Source organism: Ooceraea biroi, chromosome 1 (genome assembly GCF_003672135.1).
Source record: "Ooceraea biroi isolate clonal line C1 chromosome 1, Obir_v5.4, whole genome shotgun sequence".
NCBI classification, from domain to species: domain Eukaryota; kingdom Metazoa; phylum Arthropoda; class Insecta; order Hymenoptera; family Formicidae; genus Ooceraea; species Ooceraea biroi.
Genome location: NC_039506.1, coordinates 23,959,548 through 23,981,591, shown reverse-complemented (window position 1 = coordinate 23,981,591; position 22,044 = coordinate 23,959,548). Strand labels below are relative to the sequence as shown.

Genomic DNA, 22,044 nt, shown 5'->3' with positions numbered 1-22,044 from the left:
TATTCGGATAATGCAGGGCACATGCTGGGCGTTGACCCCTTGCACTCGGAGAGAAATACAGCTCGACAGAGCAAAACGCGCGATTCGACGATACGTTGACTTTCGCTCGACCGCGACGCGACTTCGACAACCCGATCAAGTGATTAACTGAAGACTCGTTACGCAAACTTCCAGGCTTCAGATTATCAGCGCAACGTATATAGACGTTCGTCCGGTTCTCCAAGTCGGTCCGTATTTGCATACGAGATTATGGTAACCCTTTCGTCAGGATTCTGAGTCTTTCCCGATATCACGATTTATCACGCGGAAGTAAGACTCGAGCTTGATGCGATTCTTGCTGGAATCTTCAAACGGAGATTCGGAGATGCGAAGCGGAGATGAAGACATCTCTCGAACTTACTCGCGAACATCCACGCGTTCCACGTTTCACGTTCTCGCACGTACGTCAAGCGTATTAAGCCGTATTTGTCCCAAGTGCGGTCGGTGGTGAACAAACAAGCTAACACCAGTTGCTGAGTGTGGTGGATAGATGATCCGTGGTGCGGGCAGACGGGCTTTGGAGATTGGGTTCCGTCGAAGGGTTTTGCTTGGTAGGCTGGAAGTGGTACTGATACGGGGATGTTTTTTGGGATGGCGGCCGCGCGGCAACGGCTGCACTAAGACCGACTGACAACTAGTGCAATGAGCTGGTATGGAACTGCGGTTTCTTGCGAATATAACTAACACACTCATCTCTAAGTATATATATATATATATATATATATAATATAAATTTTTGTGAGGGGGATTCTCTCATCGGATCCGGGAGTTCCTGTGAATGGGGATCGCTGTACGTGCGTGTTTCTATCGGGGATTGCAATTCACAGGAAAGAGGGATTAGGACACCGGTGTTCGTGTGTGTGTCTTTCGGGGAACAGGCATGTATGCAAGATAGAATAAAAACGTGTAGAATCGTATAGAAACGTGTAGAATCAAATATGTACAGAGGCGTGTCGGATAGAGGAAGATAATTAGAGGTGGATATCGGCATATCAATCGTGTAGAGGATATGGGGACGTGGGTGGCGGATGGGAAAGTCAATCGGGAATCGGGAGAAGCTAATTGGTTCGTAGTGTCTCTCACCTGCGACCTCGCTCGTTCTTCAAAGTGCCGCCGTACTTGTTTCGCGTCCCGATCAGGTCAATTATCTCAGGGATACAACTGGCGAATATGGCCTACACCACGTAATAGAACAGAACATAACACTCGCATCAATACACTTGTATGACAGGGTTGGCAGTAATGGTTGCTTTTGCTGTTTTATCTTTTCTTTTTTTCTCTCATTTTTATCGGTTCGCAAATTGGTCGCGATCGGTCAGTCGGTCGGTTCGTGATCTTTTTCGTGATACTGTAATAGTCAATCAATAAGCACGGTCAATCGCCCAATCACAAATAGGACATTTTTTCACTTTTGTTCTCCTGTAAGGGACATTCGCGTTCGTGAGCGGAGAGACTTTGGCTAACGGCTACTTGGTCTGTGCGGCTGCTCATAGAGACACGATTATCAGTGTTGTACCACTATGCGCGCCGCGCCGCCGAGAATTAGTGATGTGAATTGGAGAACACGTTTCAGATAAAAAGGGCGGGCTAGGTAGACTACCTATACCTATAACTGGTCCTACACACCTACTTAAGTGAGCCTAACGGGATGCTACTATGTGCCGACATAGTCTATCTAGTTGATTTCGTTTCAATCGAGTTTTTCTTAACGCAACTTGTCCGCTTTTAATCACATCTTTTTCATTGATAAAAACATTCTTTTTATACAACATGATTCGATCAATCTTTGAGGTATCTGTTGAATTGTCGGATATTTGTTTATTGTTATTTTTAATCTAGCATTAGAAAGTTACATCGACAATTTTTTTAACTGATACAATATATATTCTCCAGTCAAGACCGAGCCAGCAATGACAATTTGCAAATCACCATATCGTTTTCTGAGTTGACAGTTTGTTTCCTCGCGGACACAATGGAATAAAAGACTGAACTCTCGAAGGTCTAGCCGACACATCGTTAGCGAACAATGTTAGTATCTGGTGTTAATACCAATCGTTTCTTCACACAATAGCGCACGATACAGTCGACACAGGACCACGATATACGCACCAACATTGTACAACACATACATATGCCTCCAGAACCCCGAAGAGAAACGTATGCACATCGTTTAATCACGATAACAGCGGAACCAGTGAAACTATGCTACAGCACACAATATTAAATGTCGACCTCTTTCTTCCTCATTTCAGGATTCAGGAAGCGTTCCTTTTGGGCATATTCTGAAGTGCTGAAAATCAATCCTCAAAGATCATCGACGGGACTGTCCTAACAAACGAGGCACCTTACTTCGTTAACGTTTCCGTCCCATCTTGTCTGTTATTAATGAACGTCACTTACAACTAACGACAAGTAGCAGCAATAATAACGGCGCTAATCAAATAACAGCCGATCGACAATCTACCGAGTCAGAGAACCTAATGACGCGAAGTGGTGCGTCTGCGGCAACGAAGTCTGTGAGCGCGTAATTGCGATGATTGTTCCCTTTGCGAGCCCGATGTATGTCGATGTGTGCCGTTTAGACGTTCTCGCCGAAACGCATTTCCATTTCAGGATATGGACCGATGTCGGATCTAACGCGTGCTTCGTTCCTACTTCTCGATTTATGGTCGCGCATTAATGACGCGAATGATTGCGACCGAAATTGCAGTGCTCAGGGACGGGTCCCTTTCGTTGAGATTATTACGTGCGTATCCACGTGCGTGTGCGCGTGTACACGTACGCATATACGACAACGCGAACGTTCACGATCATACGCCCATACGTTTCCCCTGCGGATGCACTTGCACGTGTCGTGAATAGGTCGGCTCGCGTGTCGTATGAAACGATGTGAGGTATGTGCGCTCAATGTGACCCAAGCTAGACTACCTGTATCACCAATCGATGGGATGAGGACGACGTTTCGCGGTGAACCACAGCGAAGACGGGAACGTGGACCCGATCAATTTTTCATTCGCTTTGAAGCAAAGGTCACAAAGACACTGCATTTTGCTGTATGCTTGATATTTTTACTGCGATAATCAAATTTCGCGGTAATAAGATTAACAACGAGCTCGTTTTGGAGAAGGCGAAATGTTTTATCAAATTATAAATGATTTATTAAGATCCATCGAGATTAATAATATATCACTCGTTCTGTGGTTAAATTGGTAATATGAATTTTGCGTATTTCTGCATCCAAATGTCAAAACCTTCAGTATTTTCTTCGATTTCCAGAATATCTCTAATTCGCGAAGAAGTACGATCGAATTCCAATCGGTTCTCGTTCTGAATTATCTTCAGCTTCGGGCTACGTCGTTCCGCGTCGAGTGTGATTATGGCGTCGTGTGTCGCAGTCAAGACGTGCAATTTCTACTGATATAAACCCCTAAAGAGCGACCGTGTGTGTGTGCCTACGTCTGCACCCGCTACTGCTGCGCTATTTCAAATGTCAAGAATCGTGTATATGTGTGTATATATGTGTATGTATATATATGTGTGTGTGTTAAGCCAAGAGGAAAGTTCGCGATGAACTAGAGACGGACCGCCCTCTTTGCTCGGACGAGAGAGGGTTGTTCTCTCTTTCTGAGGGCCATCCCGCGCTCGGGGGAAAGGTTGATCGCCTTTCGACAATCTACAGACTAATCAGAACACTATCGCATGCTACCAAGAAACTCAATCTGAAAGAGAGAGAGAGAAATATAGATAGATAGAAAGATGGATAGAGGAGAGAACGAGAGAGAAGGTTGTAGATAGTCAGAGACAGAGACAGAGACAGAGAGAGAAAAAGAGAGAGAGGAGTATCCACAATTATGCTGACGTTCTTTCTTCAGAAAGAAGCTTGGTCCAGTAATCGATCGAATTTTCTTCGCTCATGAAACAAGTTTCTTTTCGTCCCGACCTAATCGATAAATGTATCGATTGCCTTCATTGCGAAGCGTCGGCGTCATCCGCAACTCGCTGTTTCACAGCTATATCTGCGCTGATCATTCGTCATCCATGATGAATTGTCGGGGGAAATCGTGGCGTGTTCGACAATGCAATATCGCGTGATGCTGCGTGAGCAGCAATAGCCCCTTTGTATCGCTCAAGGGATAATTTAACCAAATATGATTCACACAGTGTGAACAGATGTCTCATTTATTTAAGAAGCGAAGATATCGTTGCACATAAAATTATTGTTCATATAATCATTTAGCAAAATTTGCCTTTTGCAGGAAAATGCGTTATTACTATGTGGGAGAGTGAAAAATGATTTTTCTAGACAAAACGGGGTAATGGTGCGAGCAAACGAAATGCTTTCGAATATATTTACTACAAGACTTCCATATTCCAATCGACTGCTACTTACTTCAATCTTTTCCCAAAGTGATTGCGTTCAAAATGCGAACTAATAGCCAAAGAACTGAAGCAATTTGCGTTTACTCGAACAATGATCATGTTTTTAATAGTGTTTAACATTATCTACTTGTGCTATCATCGCATTCGATACTCATCATCATTATCATTATCGATAGTATTCGCGCTGTGCGTGTAACGGGAAAATAAGTAAAATACTTTGTGATCGTGTTAAGAGAAGGAGAAAGAAAGAGAGAGAAAACGAGAAACAGACAGAGACAGAGAGACAGAGAGAGAAGGAGAAAGCGTTCGCTAGCTAATCTACACGGTAACTAGATTATCGTGGTGCATTATGCACGCGATGTAAGTCAACTCTCCGCACCCAGGTAACCAACCTACCTCTAATCTCGTTATAACAGGAAGCGAACTGGTGCCCTCCCGATGCGAAAGATATGTACATGTTAAGCATGAGGTGCCGTAACGGAGAAAAAAATAGTACGCAGCCCGTGGATGTGTACGTATACGTGTATGTGTGTGTTAAAGCAATAGGAGGATAACTATTCAAGTGCGTGTACATATCTATGAGGTCCTCGTGATACGTTCGTCCTAAGAATACATCCGGAGAACGGAACCCATCTTCGACGGATTCACGGAGAGTACACGAGGGAGAACGAGCTTTAACGAGCTACTTTATCGTGACCGTGCGAAATATAAGGTAAATCGTATATAATATACATATATGCGTATATAATATATAGACTTATTATACAACGTATGAGTGTATATATAGATAGAGAGGGAAAGGAGAGATGCAACAGTAAGATATACTCGTCTCATCTACTGACGTGTGTGTGCGTGTGTATATGGATGTCATAAACGTGTAATATAATAAAAACTCATGTGTGTTCTTGTCCTCTTTCCACAAGAGTCTAAGCATACCGGCACGTGTTACCAGGACAACTTTTTTGCTAACTTTGGTAAGAGAAGCGGTATAAAAGTCAGCGCAGGGTATTTTAAAGAAACGACGAGATTGGGGTGACTGAAGAGAGGAGACGGTGTGACTCAAGAGACCTATTTGGAGTACGATCTTCGCTAACAGTCACGGGTCCATCAGTGATGGCGTAGGACGGACTGGGAACACATTTGCTAATCTGAGAAAGTGATTTCGTCGCGGATAGCGAGAGTGGTCCCGTTCGTTAGAGCGCGAGTTTCACGAATTCTGGAGAAAGTAACAGCACGACTTCTAACCGGATGGCCACATGGACCAGCATTGCACACTCTCGTTTCTCCTTTCGTTTTCATTTGGAAGCTGCACTTTTTCATCGCGAGGGAAAACAGCGCGTCGCTGCACCTCGGAAAGTCAACGAGAGAGTCGCGCGCCAACGAAGATGCGACGACTATCAGGATACTTTGTTGCTTGGATATACCGCAGCTTTATCTAACTTCTCGTTCGCGCCTTTTACGAGGTGTTACACCGAGCTTCTCTTTATGGATATGATGGCAAAACGGTGAGAGACAAAACTGAAACGCATTAATCGCTTGCGATCTTCTCGGTAAGAAAAAACGATTTGCAATCATCCCTCATCATATATCTTATTGTTAATTTTAGATGGATTCTCACTGACTTGATTTTCATTTGTGATTTCATCGATCTAATGAAGCGACGTGGACATGCACGAGAAGATGAACGCGTGAACGCCTCACGACCGGACCGCTTCGCCATCCAGAGCGACTTTGCTACTTCTTATACTTATGTGACTACTACTAGGACAACACGAGGAGACGGGTCGGATTCGGAGGCTAGTTTGAAGGGGGCTGTTTTATGACTGGCTTCCACACCTAGGTGGATTATTCTGGGATACCTGCGTCCACGTTCGCGGCTGTACTGGCCACCGTACTTGCTGCGATTCGCGGCGAGCTCCGTGATCTCGGGGATCCAGCTGGCGAACACCGCCTACACACCCACAATCATCCGTTGCCGTCAGAACAGACCTCTAGCCTGAATCCTTTTATAATTTCTTTTGTTTCTTTCGTTAGCTTTTCCGTTCGTTCTTTTTCATTTCGCGCGTTTTCCCCGTTCTTCGACACGAGCGATGGAGAAGCGTGAATTGTGCGAACGGAGATGCGTCTTGGGATCTTTATTTGAAAGACAATATTCTTCTGCGTTCCTCCCTACTTTGACAAGAAGGGCCAACATGATCGAATATTTATATTATACAGGGTGGTCCACTTAAATCGATCATCTTAGATATTTCACTTGTTTTTGATAATACAAAAAAATGTCTAAGGAAAAAGTTGCACCGTTCGAAGGGGCTATCATGATGACAGAACAAAAAGTTTTTCAAGGCTATTTTTTTCGGAGATTCAAAGGTCAAGATAATTTTTTTAAATGGAACTACATATTTTTGTTTGCGCAATTTTATAGCCAACATCGAGAGGAGTTCAGCGACCTATGATAACATGACCTTTAAATGATCTTGAACGCGGGAAACAGAAAAATCAAACTTTACGCTCTTCAACACAAAAATTTATTTAAGGAGGTGTTCGAAATGATGTCCTCCGACTTCAATACATTTTCTAATACGATGCACAAATGATACTCTTACCCTTTCTATCATTTCTGAATTTATATTAGCACATGCATTCAAAATGCGCTCTCTCATGTTCTCTTGTGTAGTTGGTACATCATTGTAAACAGTGTTCTTTAACATTCCCCACAAAAAAGTCTAAAGGATTCAAATCAGGAGAACGTGCTGGCCAACTGATATGTCCTCCTCTTTCTATCCAGCGTTCCGGAAACATTTCGTGTAAAACTGTACGTGCAACACGTGCGTTATGAGCCGGACAACCATCAGGCTGATACCACATTTGTAAACGAGTTTCTAACGGCACCTCTTCCAATAAGTTTGGTAATTGTTGGGACAAAAAATCAGCATATTTTTAACCATTTAATGTACCATCAATAAAGAAAGGGCCAATGATTCGATTGTGTAAAACACCATACCATACATTAAAACTCCATGGACGTTGATGTTCTACTTGTCAAAGCCACCTTGGATTTTCAACGGACCAATAGTGCATATTTCTTCTATTTACTTGTCCATGGTTAGTGAAAGTTGATTCATCGGTAAACAATATTCTGTTGAAAAAGAATTCATTGACCTCCAACTGTTGTAGCGCCCATTGACAAAATTCTATTCGATTAATAAAATCATTTCCATGAAGTTCTTGATGCAATGCAATGTGATATGGATGAAATGAGTGGCATTTAGGAATGCGTAAAACACTTGTCTTGGAATACCAGTATTTCTTTGTATTTGTCGAGAACTGATATGTGGATTATTTGCCACTGCAGCCAAAACAGTAACTTCTGCTGGTTCATTAGTTTGCAAACGAGGTCGCATTTTCTTACGTGAACAAACACTTCCAGTTTCACGAAATGTTTTAATAAGACGGTCAAAAGCAGCGCGAGACGGTAAACGCTTTTCAGGATATCTTTGGCCGTACATTCTCTGCGCCTCTGTAGAGCTTCTTCCGCTTTCACCGTAAATAAGAAGCATTTCTATTTTTTCCTCTTTCGTATAATCAGTCATATTTAAACTCTGATATCGAGAAGCTCAGGAAATGAACTGAACTGTGAAAGCATTTCACGATCATAAATATTTACATACACATACACACACGCACACAATACATGTATGGAATTATTTCAATCTTACATTCCATTGAATTCCAGAACATGAGAGTGTTTACCGATGAATCAATGTTCACTAACCATGGACAAGTAAATAGAAGAAATATGAACTATTGGACCGTCGAAAATCTAAGGTGGCTTCGATAAGTAGAACGTCCATGGAGCCTTAGAAAATGTATTGAAGTCGGAGGACATCATTTCTAACACCTCCTTAAATAAATTTTTGTGTTGAAGAGCATAAAGTTTGATTTTTCTGTTTCCCACGTTCAAGATCATTTAAAGGTCATGTTGTCATAGGTCGCTGAACTCCTCTCGATGTTGGCTATAAAATTGCGCAAACAAAAATATGTAGTTCCATTTAAAAAAATTATCTTGACCTTTGAATCTCCGAAAAAAATAGCCTTGAAAAACTTTTTGTTCTGTCATCATGATAGCCCCTTCGAACGGTGCAACTTTTTCCTTAGACATTTTTTTGTATTATCAAAAACAAGTGAAATATCTAAGATGATCGATTTAAGTGGACCACCCTGTATATACAGGGTGAGGCACCTAAAACAGGCCACCTGAATATCTCGGCTGTTATTGGTGATAGAAAAAAATGTGTCAGACCAAACTTGCATGGTTTCGAGGGACACATAATTTGTTCTAAATAGCTTTTTATTAGGTGGACGCGTAGAGGTCATATGAAGGTCAACTTCGTTTTTTTAAATGGTATGATATGTTTTTTTACGTACCATCTAGTAGAGCGTTTGAAGATGCACATATTGATCTACGGGTCAAAATCATTCAAGGTCACTGAAGGCTAAAATTTCTAAGTGCTAGAACTTTTTAATTTCTGAGTTTACGGTATTTTCAATAGCAGAGAACTCTAGGCAATATAAGAAATAATGATATGAACAACTCAGAACTTCTCGGAAAAGAAAAAATTTCTAAGGGCTAGAACTTTTTCATTTCCAAGTTTACGGTATTTTCAATAGCAGAGAACTCTAGGCAATATAAAAAATAATAATATCATCAACTCAGAACTCCTCTGAGAAGAAAAAATTTTAAACTCGAGAACTTTTTCATTTCTGAATTTACGTATTTTCAATAGCAGAGAACTCTAGGCAATATAAGAAATAATGATATCATCAACTCAGAACTCGGAAAAGAAAAAATTTCTACGGGCTAGAACTTTTTCATTTCCGAATTTACGGTATTTTCAATAGCAGAGAACTCTAGGCAATATAAAAAATAATGATTTCAACAACTCAGAACTTCTCGGAAAAAGAAAAAATTTCTAAGGGCTAGAACTTTTTCATTTCTGAGTTTACAGTATTTTTAATAGCAGAGAACTCTAGGCAATATAAAGTAAATTATTTTCCCTTGCAGTTGGCCTTCAGTGACCTTGAATATCGTGGCGTGTAATACCGACAATTCCGAGTAATTAAGGTTGATTGCTAATAACGCAGCTCGCCTATTCTCGGAATAAGTGCAGGGGAACATCACTTTGCTTAAATCAGGGGACTGCAAAATAGCCGGTAATTATCTAGAAAATACCGGAAAAATAAATAAAATCCTGAATGATTTTGACCCGTAGATCAATGTGCGCATCTTCAAACGCTCTACTAGATGGTACGTAAAAAAACATATCATACCATTTAAAAAAACGAAGTTGACCTTCATATGACCTCTACGCGTCCACCTAATAAAAAGCTATTTAGAACAAATTATGTGTCCCTCGAAACCATGCAAGTTTGGTCTGACACATTTTTTTCTATCACCAATAACAGCCGAGATATTCAGGTGGCCTGTTTTAGGTGCCTCACCCTGTATATTTGTACATATAAAAAAAGGATAAGTAGTTTCGAAATACTTTCGTATAGCGCGATAGAATTGTCTTAATTGATGTATTCTTCCGTTTATCAATTATTCTTTTGGACACCACGACCTTGATTCGTTCGAAATCATTTAGTTCTCGCTAAGACAAGGTTTAAGAGGTTTCAAAAAAATGCAATACATCCTGCATGTGTAACGGGAAGACTAGTGCTGCATTCAAAACTACCATCATTCAAGCAGACAGAATGAAGACCAGAATCAATTATGAACCCTAGCCAAGCGTCGATTTCCCAGGATCGACAAATTCGTCAGCGTCAAATACAATCATGCGAATGTGCTAAACACGTCCGAGCGGAATATTACATCATGTCGAATTACGGAATTGCGTGTTAGCACGTAAATTGTTGATGCAAATTGTGCGTGTCTGATGGATTAATGCTGCACAGCTTCCTATAAAGAGATCAAGTGTTTCATAGCGAGCCAGGAGCAACAATACGTCGCAGTATTCTTGCGAGATGACGCGTGTTACTCGATCACTATCATCATAAAACGCAGTGCCGTTAGTTCCTCATTCTACAAACGTGCCATTTATTTACATAACTGACAATTTCCGGTAGTTAGTCGCTGGTTAATTAGCGTCAATTAATTCCACGTATCTCTCATTAGGCCGGAAGGACAAGTGCCATCGCAATGCGTAATGTTATGCGCGTTAAGTGTCATAAAAATCAATTTAACTGCATGCAGGCGCTATCGTGGCGTGTAATACCGACAATTCCGAATTAAGGTTAATTAAGGTTGATTGCTAATAACGCAGCTCGCCTATTCTCGGAATAAGTGCAGGGGAACATCACTTTGTTTAAATCAGGGGACTGCAGAATAGCCGGTAATTATCTAGAAAATACCGGAAAAATAAATAAAATCCTGTCTAGTGTGCCCTGCACACTACACAGAGATCGGTTGTGCAATAATGTGATCAGGTGTAGACGTATTACGTAACTTTCTAAGTGTAAAACAGATATTCAAATCATGCAAGATGATTGATGCTTGATCAGATAAAATTAATTAATCGGGTCATAGAAATTATGTTTATCTCTGTTTTTGTGTTAAGTTATCAATTGATAATTGATCGGTATTGTTTTGCATGATTTGATTTAAATATATATATCGGCGTATTATAATTATATTGAGTAATATAAATAATCAAAGAATAAAATGCACGTCAAAATGCATGTCAAATCATCACCGATATCTCAGTCTAACAGTGTGCAGTATATATAAAGATAAAATGTTGTATTTCTGTTCCAGACATTAAAGGTAGCAGACTAAAGTGGCAAACCATGTGTCTTGTGCAAAGAACTCTGCTTTCGATAAATGATGATTAATTTAATGACGGAGGCAACTTGACAGGATGTCGAACAGCTATCCAAGTAATTATTTCACAAGAATCTTTTTCAATCCACTTCCAATTAGTCGCTTGGAACTTGAAAATGTTATCAGACCTGCGAGAACGTAAGAGAATGCAATTCGAGTTCCATCAAGCTGCTCCCGCTTGCGCGTCATCTTGTGATGCATATTTCATCTTATGTGTTACGTGTGTTAATACGAATGCGAATGCTCTTCGTGTTCCTTCGTGCTGTATAAGTTGTGAGCGATAATCATTACACGATATAAAAAACCACTTTGATCGATAGTACAAGATGCATGCATCAGACGAACTTACTAAGCACAGCTGCTGCTCTCGTCACTTTGAACTTATTGTTAGACGCAGTCTACGCCGTCGACTTTTACCCTTCCGGTCAACTCGCCGTCGCACGATGAAAGGTCGTCGAATTCATCAGAATGCAATCACGTGCTCTAATTAATCACTCGATCGTCCTGATCTCGCGAACGCTTGCCAGTGAAAACGATCGGGAGCTGAGGCGTTAGTCCACAGTGAAAGTTAACTCTCATCGAGAGCCTCTTCGACGAACACGAATCAATCTCGAAAGCGTGCGAGCACGAGAGGCTGGAGAGATAATGATGTTGGCGTTAATGATCGCGCGCAAGAGGGTGCCGATTCACGCCGCAGCTGTGTTTTATCGACTTTAACTCGGCCAGTTGAACCGATACCAGAAAAGATCCGCTTCCGATTGCCGCAGATGGCTCAACATTTACTTGGCCGCCTGGCTGGAACAGCCTCCGTCTCCACGGTATGATAATAATAAAATCGATACGCTCATTTCACAACGATTGGCTGGCATATCTCTTCGCGAATCGCGAGAGGATGGAATCCGCGGTACGCCCATCTCTTATTTTCAGAACAGTATTAATAAGAATTCACGAGAATTCAGTCGAACAAAATGGATCTGTTCGAAGTGATTTTCGAAATGGAAAAAATACCGTTCTCGTAATCGCGAAGGAACGATTGCATTTTCGCAGAATTCCGTGTGCGGAAATTTCTGAATTTAATTAATCTTACAGACGGCAAATGGAAAATATGATTAAAAGAAGAAACAACGCGTACTTGCGTTATAATTTTATATAAAGCTCATCTATACGTTTCAATTACGTTTCCCATCACGCGGAAGTGAAACCGAATGGCGTTGATTCGGGGTGGTTTCGAGCGATGGAAAACGCGGCGACCGGATATCGGGATTCTTGATCCCGGGAATTTCACGTAGCCCTCTATCCCCCTTCACATCGTTTCGACCTTTCACCGTGGACGAGAGTGCCCGTTTGATTCATTGGGAAACGAAAGGGAATGCCAACGACGATTATACCACGCACGCGATACATGTATGCTTCGGATTGTTGTAAATTTTCATGCATTCGTCATCCGATCCTCGAATCTGCGAGGACTCGCCACATTGACGTGGAACCATGATCGAACGATGATCACTTGAATGTTATCGCGGGTGTGTTTGTATGCGTGCGAATGTTTGTTACACGCTCGTTAATCACCTTACGAGTAATTTAAATATAAATAATTAATATACACATACATAACTGAAAGAAAAAGTATGTAAAATTAAGAAATGAAAGACAAAGGACTGCAGGATCGTAAATTTGTTGGTAATACCTCTTTCCATGCTCCCGCTTGTACTCGCCGCTGTACTTGGACCTATTGCCTACGAGCTCTATTATCTCGGGTATGCTACTAGCAAAAATGGCCTGCAAATACAAAATTATAACTGGAAAAACACTATGCGACTACGGAATGATACGGAAGAGGGAGTGGGTGGTGGTAGAGCAAACTGGGTCAGCTATGCACGGTTTTGCGGGTCTAGCGGGGCAGTGCTTCCGCATCGTATTGGCGTAAGTAAAGTGCGTGTGTCGCATCGGGATGAAACGAGGGTGAAAACGGGGTGGACGGGAAAATATGGATGGGGAGAGTGGAAAAATGCGGCTGAGGAGCGACCATCTTTATTTTATGTCTCGTGTACGCGTGTGTGCTTGATTGTCGACGTGAATAACCGGACATATTGACGATCCTGGCTGACACCGTAACCTGGATCGATGTGCACGTGGAACGGAACGTATGGTATCAAGAAAGGTTAGTTTGCCGATAATCGTGCCAACGGGACCCATCGGGGCTGAATTCCGGCGCGGTAACGGCGACAAACCGACTCTGCTCTTTTCGCTCGCGATATTGCACCGGCGGAATGTATTAAATGCGAAATTCGAATCTCCACGGTAAACGTGTTGCGCGAATCCGCATTAATTCCGAGAAAAATGTCAAACTGTTCGGAATAATTTAGACGGCATTAATATATTTATTCTTGACGTGAAATTTTTATATAAAAATTTTAAATAGCTGTTGAATTACGACACGTGATTTGTGTCGCAATAATCATCGTTCTTTGTGGGTAGAAATCGCGTAAAACAGATCAAAGTCGATTTTGAGCCATGTTCAATGTGATCATAGCGAAATATTTTCTATCACAGTACTATTTTATACTACAAGTTTCATTGTTGTTATATTATACATCGATATACTTACATAACGAAGATTTTGTTGTAATCATACAGAATCGTTCGGTGTATATGTTTTATGTGTGCAGTATATAGTAATAATAATACGTGAACACATAGGTAGAAGCGCAGTACAGTAAGCAAGAGAGAAAATTATAAATAGAAATTATGGGAAATAGCAGAAATATATTTCCATTAAACATTAAAATCAGTGTTTTTAATTTCCCAATGAATCCATGCACTTCTAATCTTTGTAATCAGTAAACTACCAAGATAACTATCTTGCAGAATCAATATACTTATATTATTCATTCGACTTAATTAACAAAAACTCATCGCGAGTCTCTAGTAGAATTTAAAAATACTGGTTTCGCCAAATGAAATAATGACAAAGTTTGATATTGATCTTGCACAGTTCTGCCTTTTGCCCATAAAATAAATATTACTAAGAAAACACTAACAATAAGAGATGTCAAGTAATATAGGAGAAAATATAACTTATATAGTCAGCAATTATGTACAAAAGAAGCACAGGTGTGAAAAAGACGCAAGCGACTCCTTTGGATGAACGAAAGCAGAGAGGTGGTACGATAAATCGATTTTATATCGTGCATGTGTAAGGTTGAGGAGAAGCACTATTATGTAAACTGTCTACAATGGCGGATACTGTGAGCAAGATACGAGCCATCGTGAACGATCGACAAAACCGTGTCATGTCGCGGCCACGTAATTCTCCACTGATACGGGCACCAATATAGCGATCCACGACCAGGTAACTGATCGCGGTGCTTTGTGGATATACTTAGGCAACTAAAGACACTGCGATCAACGAAATCATACATCGTAAGAGACAGAACAGCGAGGGAACAGGGGTGTCGACGCCCTTTTGCGTTTGGCGTGATGCACGCTCCCGAGAAACAGCCAGCAATACATGTCCTGCGAAGTGTAGCATGGCGAAGCAGTATGTAATTGTACAACGATCGTTTCGCCGACGAGCGATGAGCATATGCAACGAAGTGAGAACTCACTCATCTCCAGAACTCGGAAGTTCTTTCTTTAGCAAGAATCACGTGTTCTGGAATTAGGCAAGTGAGATATTAATTCAGAATTTTTGAAATATAACAGTAACGGAAAGAGTATCGCGAGTACTTGTGTGCAGAATTTGAACGACAGTCGGAGCAGAGTTGAGATTTTAATCTGAGATTGCAGTACTCGGAAAATGTATATTTAATCCGCGAGATACGTCAACGAAATTAATGTCTTTGCAGATCTAAAGTTTGTAACCGAATAGCTGCTGTAGATATTTATAAAGATAATGACAATTTTCTTAATAATTCATGATTGAACTTTCTTAATAATTCATGATTTATAAATAAAATTCTGTAAATGTAAAAAGTTCTATATATTTTCCTGCAGCGATAAATGCATCCGCAATTGTATTATAAAACATGTTCGAGCGTTTGCGGAACATGTCGATTTATCTGAAAGCACATTACAACATTGAATGCAGTTTCTTTAACCCCGAGTGATCCTGAAACAACACGTAGCTTTCCTTTCTTCGGAGACAACGTGCAACTCCATTTCTATCTCGCTGTTGGGCGCCGAACACGACGAGCCGAGAGATTTTACCGATCTTCGAGCTCGAGCCCGTGCTCATTTGATTTACGATTGCGCGTCGTCGTCTAATTTCAGAGACTCGCTACGCGTCTGCGAAATATACTAGATTCGGTTAAAAGCAGTTTTCGCGCACCGAATAGAGAAGGAGACACGTGATATCATACTTTCAAACGAGTGCCAAGGCGCTTTGAGAGTGTTCCAAAAGAACCTCGCCTTTAAATGTTACGAGGACGTAATTTTTCATTCCCGACTGAACATGACTAATCGGGACGAGACTTGGACGATTCGGTTACAAACCTCTTCTCTTGGTGCAACGCGCAAACGTAATAACAGGCACTACACGTAGCGCTTTTTGCTGCAGCATCCCCAACAACAGATCGAGATACCAAACTTCTTACGTTACAAATTATGTTAAAACGTTTGAAGATGAAAGGAGGAATCTTCACTCCGTCTCTACTTCGCAAAAACAACTCAACTGAATTTTTCCGTTTCCGATAATCCGAAACCCGCTAATTTGAGGCGAACTTTCCAAGTTAATCGCGCAGGTACTCGGTCTGAGATGATTGTTCTCTAACAAAGTTTGCAACGCGCCACTTGAGATCGATAGAGAGGCGAAGTGGCGCGTTTCCCTTTTCTTCCGCCCCGCAATACAATAAAATTATATCACTTGTAGCTTTCGCCGTCTCTGTTGCGCAGAGGCAAGCGGATACTCCGGTAATACAAAGCGGACGCGCGTTGCTGTATCGATGAGGCCTCGCAGTTGTCGTTGGTCACCGGAACTCGTTACTGAAAGTATCGCAAGCGGTGCTACCACGCTCGACAAATTCAGAAAATAAGGTTTCAAGCGGAAAATAAGGTTTCCAGAATGATATTGCATCGTCGTAATGTGCCAGCAGCGTGTCAGCGTCGCAAGGAAACACACATATAGACAGAGTATGACGGATAAGAGAAGCGCACAGAGACACCATTGATCGAGAACACCGCAGAAAGTTCGTACAAAAAGACTTGCGTGATGATAATAGCGAGAACCTCGAATCTTCTGGCTGTAGATGGACGGATCGGTGCCGGATGGGCAGCGCGAGATTCTCAGCGAACCCTTTCACGGCCTCCTCGTGCTTTTGAACTTCGCACGGCACTCGTTCGATTGAGTGTTATCGCATCGCGTCGAGAAGCTATCATCTTGATCGCGGTCCCGCGAAAATTCCGTGAAAATCTCCACCTTTCGCTCGCCTTTCAGGCTTCTCGTTTCAAAGCGCAATCATTCAATCCACCCTTGTAAGTTTCAGTTGCAAAGAATGGCTAGAGACAATCCTTCTATTTTTTTTAATCGTTCAATTATGCGAAGGTGCGTAAGATTGAAACGAGTGCGCGACTTTTTTCAGTAATCACTTTTCTCGTAATGAGCAAGTGCTTTACACGCGTTTCCATCGCGCGGTTTTGATAATGTGAAACGATAATTAAGGGAGTTCCGTCGCTGCAAGAGTTTCGAGGCTCCTTAATCAAAGTCCTTCCGATGCTCGTTAATATTATCAAGAGATGAGGTCGCAGCATATACTGCAGCATTCGCAGCATGACAAGCCGAATCGATTCAATCGGTATGCGACCGATTCGTCGCTATTAGCTACAAGTGATTCTCCGATTGAAGAAAAAAGATAGACAAATGGCTGTAGCAAAATTCGTAGAATCAATTTAAGCTATAAGAAAGATAGAGACAGACAGAAATAGATAGATAAGTAGATAGATAGACAGATAGAGAGATAGATAGATAGAGAGACAGAGAGAAAGGAAGTAGTAAAATATATGCGATATCTACAATGTGTTGTACAAATACGTATCACCGTAATTATCTGTTTCACCATTTCGCGTAACACCGGAATCGATCGCTCGCGAATTAATTCGAGGGGAAATACGATACGGTACGAGCGAAATATTTCTACGCTAAATGCCGCACACAATGCATCGTTTTTGCAAATTACATTTATCCATTATCCATACGATCATCGATAACATCGAGCAAAGGTAATAATCGCGCTGGAAATTTAACAAGCCAAAAACCTCGACTGATATCCGTATGGAAATGATCGCTAATAGAACGAATAACGAACTGCTGAAACGGATTTCAGTCTCTCGATCTTCGCGTCGAGGCTCTCCAAGTTTATACCTCAAGCTCGCCTTAAGCTAGCAAGTTCTCAAGTCATGATTAACCTTGAAATAGAGCTACAAATTTTGTATTATTCAACAGATACTCGGAGCGATATCTACGCATTCTAACAATCTACGTTGTAAGGGTGAAGTCTTTCTCTCTTTCGATTACAGAGCGAGACATAGAAGTACGAAAATCATGTGAAGTCGCTGTCGAAATCCGAGTTTCGTATCTCCAACTGGAGCTAATATTGCGTTTACGGTCACTTTTAAGTACGCATCAAAAAATTACTTATGTAAATAGGACTTTTCAACTTGGTCTTGTTCCAAGTCTTTAAGTCTCTAAACTGGACGACTGTTTTGTAATGACGTAAAAATGAATATACTTTCTCTCAGCAGAGCGATCTGAAATGTCACGACGGTTCCGACAGCCGCATGATACATTGCAGAGATATAAAGCGGTAGGCTAGCTAGTATCTTTGTCCTTTTTCGTCTGTTCCGTCGTCGTTTTAGCTGAAAGTTTCGTGTGGTCGCGGTTGAAGCTACCGCGAACTGCCTCGCGCGGCGATAGCAATTTTTCGAGATGCTCCGGAGTATGAAAATGCAATTTGTACAGGAAGCGAGGGGCATATTTTACACAAGTTTGAGCGGCGCACGAGATAAGAAGTAAAGCTTGCCTGGTGACTTATGTTAAGTCTCTTTACATTGCCGTGTCGCGATAAAAGGCTCAACTGGCGACGAGAATGCAAAGTAAGTAGTAAATAAATGCAATTATATCTCGCGCTTGATATCTACAATTATGAATCACGTATGTCCTACTTAATAAAAACAAAATCGTTTCAAAGTCGTTGCTCCGGCTGGTACAATCGCAGCCTTTACACGCGATGGGAAAGAAACCAATGCTGCACAACAAATTCACGTATTTGTCGGTTGTACTTTGGGATTTTGCCTTCCCGGCTCGTTCGTAATCAACGTAATTTACGCATACTTTAGCATCGAGCTGCGGAACAAACGTTAGCGTGGATGCGGCGCGTTTGACGAACGTTCAAACGGCGATGCTCGCGTTCGAGCGAGAGGAAAGTGCAACGCATCTCTCTCTCTTGGAGGAAACCCCGAGGAGAACGGGGATGTTATCCCCGAGCAAGTCGACCGTGTACGCAAGGTTCGCGTGAACGATCGATAAACCGTACACGCACACGGACACACGCATAATGGTACACGTTCGCAGCAATGCGCGCATCGCCGTCCGAACGGATCGATCGATTTGACGTAACGAGCGGCGCCGGGCGTCCTCCGCCGTTGATTTCTGCCCCAAAAAACCATTTTCGCGTGACACTAAACGAAAGCGCTTGTTTCAGCGGCGGAACACGGTCGCGTCTCCCTTTATCCCGGGTCACGAAACTGGAAAGTATGAGAAATGTGATGAATTCGTGCGGCAACCAGGTACGTCCATTCAGAGAACGCACGCGCGCACGCTCTTGAAGTTCCACGTCTCGCGGAGAGATCAAAGCAGTTGCATTATTATTCAAATGACGTTTGAGTGTAACCAGTATTCGACATACGAAAGCTTTAAGCCACAAAACGTCGCATTCGTGAGAAGTTCACGTTAAAATCTCTCGAGCCCACGAATGACGTAATTGTCAGAAGGGCAGAATTACAGAAGATGAAGTTAAAGAAATGCGACTTTGCGCGCTTGAAAACACCGTCTTTCAACGACGGAGCCTGCGATGTAGCGAGGTACCAGTTCCGGAACCTGACGGAAAGAGATTCCGCGCGGATGAGCGCTAAAACACTCGCTGCAAATCCGTTCCCGGCGCCTTCCGGGACGCGAGAAGATCAACGGCCGGAGGACACCGCGTGCACTCGAAATATTCACCGTCTCGCGACTCGGAGGACACGTAAATCTCGCACCGTCGTTCGTCTCGCCAATCCTTCCGTTCTGATATGCTTTGGCAGAAGAACCGACGAGCCGGCGACTCCGCTTTGGTGAAACGAGCTTGTGCGAAGCGCAACGCGCGAACGGAGCAAGCGGCATCCGCGACAATATCTCGGGATCTTTCGGGATGAAGGAAGGCAGATACGCTAGATCCGAGAAGGACGAATCAATCCTCGATTTCTCTAGATGTAAAATCGGGGGAGAACGATAGTAGAGAAAAGATTATTACTCCGCGTGGATGCAGCCAAAGAGGCTTAAGTTTCGCAGAATTTTTATTTTCCTCCGCATTTGTAACGGTGAAGGCAAATCCGACGAAGAGAGTTGATCGTCGTGCGTTTCGTAAAGTTCATACGCTTTGCGCAAAGGGTTGCAGTCACGAAAAAGAAAGCAAAGCAAGCAATATTTCTGTAGAAAGAAAAAGTTTGATTTATTCTTTTAATTATGTAGATATCCGTAGAGAAGGCTGTCTTTTTATATACAAACGATGCTTTCTTTTTTATGAAGCAATCAAATCAGAATGGAAGAACCGCCGATCGACGGTGCGTTAAACTAGGGATGCGGTTTTGGAGAACATATCGCGCACGGTATTAGAGAAGCCTCCCCTTTTTGATCGCGATGTAAAACAAAGTCAATTCGGTTATATACTGCATTTGAAAAATAGATATATAAGGGATAACTTACCAAACCGACGAGTAGAAAAAATACTAGGAATGTGCGGCCGAGAACCGTCTGGCAGTAAACGTCGCCATATCCTACCGTGGACATCGTCACAATCAGAAAGTACACGCAGGTCCAGTACGAAAGCTGTTGCGGGTTCACGAACTCGAAAGGGTCCCCTGAGTTTTCAAGCTGCGGGCACCATATTATTACATTTCAGGATCGTCCGCCGCGCGAGTAGTCGGGAGTGAATTGCGGTTTATATCGGTGGGTCATAATCATAAGCTTTTACTGTCTCACAATGGTATAAACGGGACGCGTATCCCGCGGATTTCTATGGTGTCCCCCGGGAAATGTGAGAATCATGAAATATATCATCGAGTAGTAATATAAGATTATGTAAAGGCTCCTTTTATTGAAAATTTAGTAAAGTTGCATCTGATAAATGTTTAATAATAATACATGTCTCGTCTCTTTCATAATACCAAAATGCAATATAAGAAATTTTTTTAAAGGAAGTAAATATCTCGATTTTTTATATTGGAAATTTAATTCGCGCCAATTTAATAATTAATAGAATAATTCCTGCGTAATTAATGGATCAACAATTCCCGGTAATTAACGCGATATCGGTGATACATGCAGCATTTAATATATTGCATACAAAGAAAATAATCTCACCAAATGAATGATGCCAGCAGCGGTCAACCAGACGGAGATGAAGATGGATACGAGTTGGGCGAGACGAATAGAGCTCGATGTCTTTAGAATGTTGAGGTACTGGAGGATGTCAGGGACCGTCATCAGTCGTAGGGCTCGGAGGAACCTCAGTCCGATCCACGTCCGATCGAGATATATCGACACGAAGGACGGTGGTATCGTAAAGTAGTCCACGAACGAATACATCTCCAGCATGAACCACAGCTTGTCACTGGCGGCGATAAACTAGGAGAATGTGTGCGAGGAACAAGTTAGGTCAGTACGCTCGAATAAATCGAATACTACTGCATTACGCTTTGCGGGAGATCGCTCGAAAAACTTTTCAGTAAACAGACTTTTTAGGATGCAAGCAAAAATGAGTATATTACTTGGAGTTCTCAAGTTGCTGACATTTTACTCAACGTTTTTAATATCGTATAATAGAAAGTTTGATCGAGAACGAAATGGAATGGACGGTCTTACTTACGCGTATAAAAAAGTAGACCATAAAAAATATATTGAAAGCTAAGTCTATCTGCTGAGTAATGTTGTTGCTCCACTTCTGGCAACGCTCCACCTCTTCGCTGTAACATAAAAGCATGAGATTACGGATGTTAGGTCAGCACCTCTTATGAACTCTCGTAGAGTTCTCAATCTTTAAAAGAAGAAAGCTTGCAAGAGCGACTTAAAATAGCAGCGGTTAACCCCTTGCCTGACATTTTTCCCGCCGTTGAGCCCACCGTGTGAGCCAAAGTTATCTACTTAATTTATGCATGCAGATAATGCAAGCGCCCGCTGGATAAACAACTGCCACTTCGTTTATCTGTCAATTAATCGGATTCAACATACATTTTTATATATTTATATGTTAAACGTTTATATGTTAAACAAAAAAATTAAATTAATTAGTAATATTACATAGAATTAAAGTAATATGTATGTATATAAGTAATATGCGTATAAATACTATAATCTATATATGAGCTTGTAATCTATAGCACTTATTATTATTGTGAGGCAACTTGTTACACCAGCGATTATTAATTCGTCAAATATTCTTAATTAAAAAAAGAAAAAGCCATAAAATATCATTATTAATTTGCATAATATCGCA

At 41.7% G+C, this 22,044-nt stretch overlaps 1 protein-coding gene and 1 long non-coding RNA gene across 41 annotated transcripts in view; one reads left to right on the top strand and one right to left on the bottom strand.

Annotated features, from left to right (window-relative positions):
* The window catches only part of LOC105279361 (calcium-activated potassium channel slowpoke), an 89,524-nt gene that overhangs the window by 38,007 nt on the left and 29,473 nt on the right, over positions 1–22,044 (bottom strand). For 30 of the 40 annotated variants that reach the window (XM_011339084.3, XM_020031667.2, XM_020031668.2 and 27 more), the window contains exons 3-6: positions 21,418–21,514; positions 20,913–21,176; positions 20,256–20,423; positions 1,123–1,214 (exon numbers count right to left, since the gene is read on the bottom strand). In XM_011339084.3, coding sequence (XP_011337386.1) covers positions 1,123–1,214; positions 20,256–20,423; positions 20,913–21,176; positions 21,418–21,514 — 621 coding nt within the window. Of the gene's footprint in view, positions 1–1,122; positions 1,215–12,986; positions 13,079–20,255; positions 20,424–20,912; positions 21,177–21,417; positions 21,515–22,044 lie in introns of all 40 variants that reach the window. The other 10 variants (XM_011339083.3, XM_011339082.3, XM_011339056.2 and 7 more) reach the window with 1 other exon arrangement.
* Positions 9,884–11,621, top strand: LOC105279360. The gene is made up of 2 exons (XR_003406406.1): positions 9,884–10,811; positions 11,234–11,621. It is a non-coding gene; the product is annotated as an uncharacterized LOC105279360 (long non-coding RNA).